At 55.6% G+C, this 9,639-nt stretch overlaps 2 protein-coding genes across 4 annotated transcripts in view; both read left to right on the top strand.

The window, feature by feature from the left end:
• Window positions 1–8,565, top strand: part of MAP3K14 (mitogen-activated protein kinase kinase kinase 14) — a 53,905-nt gene extending 45,340 nt beyond the window's left edge. The window contains exons 10-16 of one of the 2 annotated variants that reach the window (XM_017876141.1): window positions 536–699; window positions 1,193–1,343; window positions 3,981–4,334; window positions 4,522–4,628; window positions 5,037–5,181; window positions 6,454–6,554; window positions 6,900–8,565. In XM_017876141.1, coding sequence (XP_017731630.1) covers window positions 536–699; window positions 1,193–1,343; window positions 3,981–4,334; window positions 4,522–4,628; window positions 5,037–5,181; window positions 6,454–6,554; window positions 6,900–7,064 — 1,187 coding nt within the window. In that variant the 3' untranslated portion in view covers window positions 7,065–8,565. The remainder of the gene's footprint in view (window positions 1–535; window positions 700–1,192; window positions 1,344–3,980; window positions 4,335–4,521; window positions 4,629–5,036; window positions 5,182–6,453; window positions 6,555–6,899) is intronic. The other variant, XM_017876142.1, reaches the window with a different exon arrangement.
• Window positions 8,566–9,482: 917 nt separating this feature from the next.
• SPATA32 (spermatogenesis associated 32) overlaps window positions 9,483–9,639 on the top strand; it is a 14,737-nt gene continuing 14,580 nt past the window's right edge. Inside the window, exon 1 of one of the 2 annotated variants that reach the window (XM_017876143.1) lies at window positions 9,483–9,591. In XM_017876143.1, the coding sequence (XP_017731632.1) occupies window positions 9,579–9,591 (13 nt within the window). In that variant the 5' untranslated portion in view covers window positions 9,483–9,578. The remainder of the gene's footprint in view (window positions 9,592–9,639) is intronic. The other variant, XM_017876145.1, reaches the window with a different exon arrangement.

Raw genomic sequence — 9,639 nt, 5'->3', positions numbered from 1 at the left:
ATCATGGATGCTCTATTGCTTGGTACAAGTTCCCAGCAGAGTCCCCGCCTAGCTCCTCCCTACAAGTTTGACTTGGAGATGTTATTTCTGTATTTAAAGTACTTTAACATGGCCGGATACAGTGGCTCATGCCTGTAATCTCAGCACTTTGGGAGGCCGAAGTGGGTGGATCACCTGAGATCAGGAGTTCAAAACAAGCCTAGCCAGCATGGTGAAACCCCATCTCTCCTAAAAATATAAAAATTAGCTGGACATGGTGGCTCATGCCTATAATTCCAGCTACTCAGGAGGCTGAGGCAGGAGAATCACTTGAACCCAGGAAGCGGAGGTTGCAGTGAGCCAAGATCGCACCATCGTACTCCAGCCTGGGTTGACAGAGCGAGACTCTGTCTCAAAGAACGAAAAAGATAATAAAATAAAAAGTACTTTAACAGTGACAAATTTAAGATACCCCGAGGATTAACTGGGGTGACCATTGCCTAGGCTCCTGCCCATCAACTTTCCAGGTGACTTTATGTCTTATCCGCCTTCTCAGGGGACTACATCCCTGGCACAGAGACCCACATGGCTCCGGAGGTGGTGTTGGGCAGGCGCTGCGACGCCAAGGTGGACGTCTGGAGCAGCTGCTGCATGATGCTGCACATGCTCAACGGCTGCCACCCCTGGACTCAGTTCTTCCGAGGGCCGCTCTGCCTCAAGGTCGGTGACGGCACCTGGCATGGCCAACATGGGGAGCTGCAGGGCCCTGGGGCCCGGGCCGCAGGCTTGAGGGGCTGCTCTGCGGTGGCAGTTGGAGCAAGGGGAGGCCTGGTCATCCATGTGGGATCCTAATTCAAATACTTGCCACCCAAATCTGGGGGTACAAAGGGAGATCCAGCTGCGGAGGCTCACCAAGTTCATGGCAGGTGAGAACTCCCTTCTGTCCATACCCTGGGCCCCATCCACCTGCCTCCTAACGGGCCAGGCCTGGAAGCTATGGGCATCTTGCTGCCTGGCTCTGGCCTGTTTTACGGGCTCATTTGTCCCTGTCCTGGGAAAAGTGCCCTCACTGTAGCCCAGACCCCTCCATTCCTTGTGTTAGACCCCAGCACAGTGGCAGCAGGGGCCGGCGGGAGCTGCACAGAGAGCAATAACAGCCGGGTATCAGGAAATGAGGGAAGGCAGGCCTCACCTGTTGTCTTTTGCGCCCCAGATTGCCAGCGAGCCTCCGCCTGTGAGGGAGATCCCACCCTCCTGTGCCCCTCTCACAGCCCAGGCCATCCAGGAGGGACTGAAGAAAGAGCCTGTCCACCGTGCGTCTGCAGCGGAGCTGGCAGGGAAGGTGAACCGGGCACTACAGCAAGGTAAGAGGAGCCCCGCGCTGGCTGCCCCGGGGGGCAGAGGACAGAGGTAGACAGAGGAGACAGGTGGCCGCAGGTCCAGAGCAAGGTACCCCTCAGAGCCTTAGTTTCCCCCTCTGGAGTAGGGGGTGCAGCAGCCTCGGGGTTGTTGGGAGATTGTGGCAGTACCACGCCTTGACGCAGAGGCAGCGCTCAGGAGATGGGAAAGAGAAGATTCACACACGAACTCGAAGTGTTGTTTCCATTCTCCCACTCAACTACAATCAACCAGAAGACTCCTGTGACCACATGTGTGGGGATTTCCACCCCACCAAGCCAGCAATCAGTTCTGCAACAGACACGAGCTGGGTGTCCTCTAAGTCAGTTCTGTTCTAACACTATCTACCTGGAGGTAGCGTCAGAGCCTGCAGCAGGAGGGCTTGATCCCCAAGACTGTTCCCCCTACCCATGCCAGTCTCAGGCCCACGTGTTTACCTGTGCTTCTGACCAACTGGCTATAAATCAGGGACCCCACGACCCCCTCCTTGGGATCGATTAATTTGCTGGAGTGGCTCACAGAACTCAGAGAAACACTTCCTTACATTTACCAGTTTATTAGAAAGGATATTACAAAGGATACAAATGAGATGCATAGGGCAAGGCATGTGGGAGGGAGCGCGGAGCTTCCAGGGCTTGGCACCCTCCAGGAACCTCCACGTGCCCAGCTACCAGAAGCTCTCTGAACCCTGTCTTCTTGGGTTTTTGTGGAGGCTTCATTACAAAGGCATGACTGATGAAACCACTGGCCATTGGCGAACAGCTTAACCTTTAGCCCCCTTCCCTCCCAGTATGTGGGATGGTAGGATGAAAGTCCCAGCCCTCTAATCCTGCCTATGTCTCTCGGATGACCAGCCTCCATCCTGAAGCTACCTAGGGGCTGCCAGCCTTCAGTCAATCCATTAATACACAGAAAGAGATCACTTTGGAGAGTAAAGCTGTTAGGAGTTATGTGCCAGAAATGGGGTTAAAGATGAAATATATGTTTACTAATATCACAAGGGTTATGATGTGTAAAGGGGGCTGAAACTCGCTAGGAATCCAAGAATACAAAATAAAGAGAGGCCGGGAGCAGTGGCTCACACCTGTAATCCCAGCACTTTGGGAGGCTGGGGCAGGAGGATCACTTGAGGCCAGGAGTTCAAGATCAGCCTGAGCAACATAGCAAGACCCTTTCTCTGCAAAAAAAAATTTAAAAATTAACCAGACATGGTGGCATGTGCCTGTAGTCCCAGCTACTCAGGAGGTGGGAGGATTGTTTGAGCCTGGGAGGTCAAGGCTGCAGTGAGTCACGATTGTACCACTGCACTCCAGCCTGGGCAGCAGAGACCCTGACTCAAAAAATAAATAAATAAAGCCAGGTAACACTCGAGAGCCATTTGACTGGACAAAAGCAGAAAGTTGGTGGGATGTGGGGCTGTTGGGACCCCTCAGGTGCTGCTGATGGGCATGTGGACAAGGCTGCCCACTCTGGAGAGCACCTGGCTGCACTCAGGCAGATGTCTACAGACTGAGACCGAGGACCTCTACCCCTGGGTGCACTGACAAAGGAATGCCAACAGATCCATATGGGAACACGCCTGAGGATGCGCACTACAGCTTCCTTTGTGGGAGGGGAGTAGGGTACAATGGGGTCCCTCATTGGGAGGACAGAGACACAAAAGAGGATGCCACATGGAGCACCAAGCAGTTAAAGCAATTCGGTGTTCACAGAGCAGCATGGATGGATCCTAAAGCCACGGTGCCGAGTGAAAAGAGAACCCGACACAGAATGGGACCCAGATGGTAATGTTTGGTAAACTAAAAACTGATCAATAGCCAGGTATGGTGCCGCACGTCTGTAGTCCCAGCCACTCAGGAGGCTGAGGTGGAAGGATCGCTTGAGCCCAGGAGTTGGAGTCCAGCCTGGGCAACATGGTGAGACCTCGTCTCTTTAAAAAACAAAAAATACAAAAATAAAAATCGATAAATAAAACACACATTTTGCAAGAACACAACACAATCAAAAATGATACATCAAACACAATAGAACGTCACCTGAGGGATGGGCACAAAAAGGCCGTGATTATAGGAATGAAAATGAAATAAAACCAGAGAGATCTTGTACCTCACCAAAGACAGCTGGTAGTTATAAGGATGAGGGTGGTCCCAGGGTTGAACTTGCCCCACACCAGAACCAACGGTGCCTGGGGAAGTACTGACTCAGGACGGGGTAGGAGAGATGGCGGGTCCAGGACGCCACTTTGCCTGGGAACTCTTGAGTTGGTATAGCCCCAGGGCTTTTTTCAGTCGTCTCTTTCTTGTTAACAAAGTCCTCTGGAACTGATTCTGTAGTTTTTCAATTTGCTGCTGACATCTAGAAGGAAAACGGAATTAAAGACAGAAATCCAGTCCCATCCCTGTTATATTGGGACCATCTTACTGAAGAAGTCTCCTGTGGAGACCACCATGCTGCCCTCTGAAGTCACCTCCCATGGTGGCCTGGGGCAGGTCCTCCCCTCTGTTCGCCTCTAGCCCTTCTGCTCTCAGGAGAGGCCGCTCCTGCCTGGACTGCTGTCTGTGCACAGCACGCTTCCCCTCACCATTGTACTCTCTGTTTTCTAGTGGGAGGTCTGAAGAGCCCTTGGAGGGGAGAATATAAAGAACCAAGACATCCACCACCAAATCAAGCCAATTATCACCAGACCCTCCATGCCCAGCCGAGGGAGCTTTCGCCAAGGGCCCCAGCGCCTCGGCCAGTTGAGGAGACAACAGGCAGAGCCCCTAAGCTCCAGCCTCCTCTCCCACCAGAGCCCCCAGAGCCAAACAAGTCTCCTCCCTTGACTTTGAGCAAGGAGGAGTCTGGAATGTGGGAACCCTTACCTCTGTCTTCCCTGGAGCCAGCGCCTGCCAGAAACCCCAGCTCACCAGAGCGGAAAGCAACCTTCCCAGAGCAGGAACTGCAGCAGCTGGAAATAGGTATGGACAACCATGGGGCCCTGAGCAGTGGCCGCGGAGGCCGGCGCTTCTCCTTACCTGCGGTGTGGGCTTTCTTCTAGCCCCTTCCCCAGCAGCTCAGCTTCTACAGACTGTGCAGGAAGAACCCCTGAAAAGACAGCCAGCCTCCTCCCAGTCTTTCACAGCCATCTTCCACTTTTCCCTGCAGAATTATTCCTGAACAGCCTGTCCCAGCCATTTTCTCTGGAGGAGCAGGAACAAATTCTCTCGTGCCTCAGCATCGACAGCCTCTCCCTGTCGGATGATAGCGAGAAGGTGAGTCAGTTGTGGCGCCGCAGCCATGGCTCCAGGGGTGTGGTTCTCCCGGTCCTGGCACAGAGCAAATAGCTTTGCGTCCAGCTAGTGAATGGACTTTGCAAGTAGTGGGTAAAGGGAGGGTGATGGGGGTCACCCCTTCCTTCTGGTAGGGGTCCTCACTAGTTTGGGGGAGGTGGTCATGGTTCAGAGTGAGAGAAACCATGGGAATCTACCCTTCTGGGATTAGGGAATGTGTTTTGCCACCAGAGATAATGGGGAGGCAGGCCTTGGTCCCCCATGGAGGCAACCCTTACCCTCCTCCAGCTGAGGGCATGAGCAGTGCCCCTTTGCCTCAAATGAGACCCAAGCCAGAGATGGATCCTGGAGCCCAGGGCCCTGAGTCCATACCCAATCCTGTTGTTTCAGAACCCATCAAAGGCCTCTCAAAGCTCGCGCGACACCCTGAGCTCAGGCGTACACTCCTGGAGCAGCCAGGCTGAGGCTCGAAGCTCCAGCTGGAACATGGTGCTGGCCCGGGGGCGGCCCACCGACACCCCAAGCTATTTCAATGGTACAGTCCAATTCCCACCTGCTCAGCAGCCCCCATGGCAGCTGATCTGCCTGGAGCTAGACAGCCATTGAGGGATTGTGTCTCCCCTCCCCTGGCACAGTGGGAGGGAGGAGGGCGCCTGGTCCCAGAACTTGAGATTCCTGGCCAGTAAGTTGGGTTTCGAGCAAAGGTCCCAATCACCCACGAGCCTTTCCTGATTGGGCAGTGAGGGACCATTATGCCCTCATTGGCGGCTGATGGAGTCCCAGAAGGTTCCCCCAGCTTGGGGAGGAGAGCAGTCGCTCATGACCTGGAGTCAGGAAACTGAGCAATTAATCTCTTCTAAAGGGAAAAAGGAACAGGACCCATGAGCATTTTAATCAGAAACTCAGCCAAAGGAATCCCCTCTGAGAGCTGAGGTCAAATGAGGAAGACAAAATTCCTTCGTTTTCAAGCTTGATTGCATAGGTTATGATGTGGCTTTGCTAGAACAAGGGCATCATCAGATCGGAGTGCCCTGCTCTCCAGGGCAAGTGTGACTCATGGCAGCAGGCCCCCATCGCTGGCCAGAGCCCACTTCAACTCGGGGAACAATCTAAATTGCCCATAATCTAATTTGAGGATCTTTGTGTTCAGTTCCTTTCTGCTGTGCATCCAAGTTGAAATACTACTTCCCCATAGGAGCCAACCCCAGCTCTTAGCAACGCACAGGCCAGATCCCAGGTGCTGGCGGCCAGGAAGAACTAGCAGGTGTATATAACATGAGGGCTGTTCCAGCCTGAATTTTTTATTTTTCTTATAAAATGCAGCTTTGTGACTGGGTGTGGTGGCTCACGCCTGTAATCCCAGCACTTAGGGAGGCCAAGGCAGGTGGATTACATGAGGTCAGGAGTTCGATACCAGCCTGACCAACATGGTGTAACCCCATCTTTACTAAAAATATAAAAATTAGCTGGGTGTAGTGGCGCATGCCTGTAATCCCAGCTACTCGAGAGGCTGAGGCAGGAGAATCACTTGAACCCGGGAGATAGAGGCTGCAGTGAGCTGAGATTGCTCCATTGCACTCCAGCCAGGGCAACACAGTGAGACTCTGTCTCAAAAACAAACAAAAATGCAGCTGTGCTTAGACCAGCCTAAATTTTATCTCTGCTGCTTCATCACACCACACCTGCTCCCCTCTACATTAAGGGCAGAGTGACTTTTAACAAAAACATTCCCTCAGCCCCTGCCAGGACCCTGGTCCTTGGAGAGCCAGCAGCCGCTCTCCTGACTGTCACCTTGCCCGCCTTCTAGGTGTGAAAGTCCAAATACAGTCTCTCAATGGTGAACACCTGCACATCCGGGAGTTCCACCGGGTCAAAGTGGGAGACATCGCCACTGGCATCAGCAGCCAGGTAAGGGGGGCAGGTACGCTCTTGACCAGCAGAGTCCCAGAAACCAGTGCACCTGGCCCCACCCTCCAGGAGGAAGGCTTTCAAAGAAGTAGAATGGCACTCTAGGGAATACTTGGAATTGGCCTTTGATGTCCCCCAGGGCCTCAAAGCAAGACTGGCAGTGGTGACGGAGAGGTCCTCCAGACCCACACTTGGGCTGGGTGGGATTCTCTGAGTCCTGTGGAATGACAAACAGACAGTGCCCTTAGGGCTGCCAGTCTGGCTGGAGGGAGATGTCCTTACCCTTCTACGTGGCTTCTGAGCCCCATGCCATGATCTCAGCCCACTGGTTTGCTCCACCCTTAGATCCCAGCCGCAGCCTTCAGCTTGGTGACCAAAGATGGGCAGCCTGTTCGCTATGACATGGAGGTGCCAGACTCGGGCATTGACCTGCAGTGCACGCTGGCCCCTGATGGCAGCTTCGCCTGGAGCTGGAGGGTCAAGCATGGCCAGCTGGAGAACAGGCCCTAACCCCCACCCTCCATTGCCGGCTCCACGCTGCCGGAAGCAGCCTTCCTGCTCGGCGCACAGTGCTGCCCTGAAACACAGGCTCAGCCGCCCCCAGGGATCTGCCAGCCCCCGGCTCAGCAGTGGGACCAGGGCCTGGCAGCAGCAAGGTGGGGGCAAGCAGAACGCCTCCCAGGATTTCCCACCTGAGTCCTGCCCCACCCTGCTGAGAAAACACTCTGCCACATGAGGAGACAGAGGAGGACGGCAGGAGTTCCCTCGGGAAACAAACAGGATCTTCTCTGCCCTGCTCCAGTTGAGTTGGCCTGGCCCACTTGGATCAGTGACCATTTGCTGGCAGACAGGGGAGAGCAGCTTCCAGCCTGGGTCAGAAGGGGTGGGCGAGCCCCTCGGCCCCTCACCCTCCAGGCTGGTGTGAGGGTGTCGAGTGTGTAAGGGCCCACACTCAGGTTCAGTGCACAACCAGGTCAGCAGGTATGCCCACCCGTAGGTTAACAGGAGGCCTCTGACCCCCTTGCCCGGCCTCACCTGGCCAGCTCATCCCTTTCGGGTGTAGGGGAAAGGAATGCCTGACCCCAGAAGGCTCCCTGGTAGAATATACCACACTTTTCAGATTGTTGCAACACAGGTCCTGAGTTGACTTCTGGTTCAGCCAAGGACCAAAGAAGGTGTGTAAGTGAAGTGGTTCTCAGTCCCCAGACACGTGCCCCTTTGCTGCTGGCTACCACTCTTCCCCAGAGCAGCAGACCCTGAGCCCCTTCGGGCCCAGCACTGCCCCAGACTCGCTGGCGCTCTTCCCTCATCTGTAAAGGTGAAGGGTGATGCAGGATGTGCCTGACAGGAACGGTCTGTAGATGGACATGATCAATACTAAGGAAAGCAGCATACGGAGACGCTCCAGCACCCCAGCCCTACTGTCAGTGTCCAGCGTGCGGGCCCCCCAGAGCACAGCTCACACGAACACTCACCCTGCCCTGCCCCGGGCCGGAGGGTACTGCCGACGGCACTTTGCACTCTGATGACCTCAAAGCACTTTCATGGCTGCCCTCTGGCAGGGCAGGTCAGTGACTCTGTAGGAGCATAGCAGGCCAGGAGATGGGGTGAAGGGACAGTCTTGAGCTGTCTACATGCATGTGACTCCTCAAACCTCTTCCAGATTTCTCTAATAGCACCCACTTCCCCATTGCCCCAGCTTAGCCTCTTCTCCCAGGGGAGCTACTCAGGACTCATGTAGCATTAAGTCAGCTGTGAATTGTCAGGGGGGTGTCAGCTAGCCTCAACCTCCTGGGGCGGGGGACGCCGAGACTCCTTGGGAGAAGCTCATCCCCACGTCTTGCCAAGACAGCCTTTGTCCAGCTGTCCACATCCAGCCAGACTGCTCCCGGGGAGACAGCCCCGGCCCCCAGCACATAAAGAACTGCAGCGTTGGTACTGCAGAGTGTGGGTTGTAGAGAACTCTTTGTAAGCAATAAAGTTTGGGGTGATGACAAATGTTTCCAGGCCATCGGTGTCCTCTCTCTTGCCTGCTGGCTTGCTGAACCTCACGACACTAACAACTGCCTCTCTGCCTTCTTGGTGAGATCTTTTCAAGTCCCCCTTGTTTTGGACAAGGACTGTTTCAGCCCTTGAGTGGGGTGCTTTCCCACCACTCCCAGTGGGTGCTTCTAGTCCCACCTCTGGGCTATTCATTCAGACCAGTTAGGCAAGATGCCGTGTCCAGTGGCATCAGGGAAGTCCCTCGCCAAACACTGCCAGGCTGAAGGGTGGAGGAGGCGGATGACAAAGCCTGCATGCTTTATGCCACTGCCCAAGTCAGGCAGCCCCCTACCACCAGAAGGGAAATAGGGATGGGTTCTGGGCCCTGACCAGCTAGGGATGTTGGATGCACACCACAGGCCCTCCACCCTCCCCTCCTGTCCTTGAGGCCTGGACTCAACCCTTTCCGCTGCCTCCTGAGCCCTGGATGGGGCCAGGGATGCCCTTGTGGCTGAGTTCCTTGGTCATGGAGCTGGGGCACACGTGATGCCTTATCGAATGTGGCTCCACACTCCCTGTGTGCACAAGTGTGTGTGCGCGCAGCTTGGGTTGGTTTAGCCGGTTGTTGGAAGGGCCCTGGGACCACGAAAGGGGCGGCGGCCCTGAGCCCCTGGCGTGCAGAGCGGGTGCAAGTCCGGTCCAGCGGAGTCAAACTTACCTGCCGCCTGTCTGTTGCTCTGGGCCCGCAGCGAAAGCGCGAACCCCACTCCCGAGGTCTTTGGAGAGGGGTTCTGGCTTCGGGCCCGCAGCCTTCGGAGGACACCTCACTCGGGCCGCCCCCGCCCGCCCGCCCGGAACCTAAATGCGGCTCCCTGCCTGCGGGGTCGCGGCGGGGACGTCACAGAGGCGGCGACATCACAGGCACCAGCGCCTCCAATATTTCCAGTGCCCCCCAGTCTCCCAGCCAAAGAGCACACTGGAGGCTGAGAGGCAGCATTCTACCAGCCCGCTCCCCGCCTCCAGGACAGAGCCTCGGTCTGCATGGGGGTGACAGGTGGGAGCGGGCGGGCGCCCGGGGCGGGGTTCGGGCGGGGGGGTGAAG

This window comes from Rhinopithecus bieti, unplaced genomic scaffold (genome assembly GCF_001698545.2).
Source record: "Rhinopithecus bieti isolate Rb0 unplaced genomic scaffold, ASM169854v2 scaffold_10088, whole genome shotgun sequence".
In the NCBI taxonomy this organism is placed as follows: Eukaryota; Metazoa; Chordata; class Mammalia; order Primates; family Cercopithecidae; genus Rhinopithecus; species Rhinopithecus bieti.
This window is presented reverse-complemented; position numbering and strand designations above follow the sequence as displayed.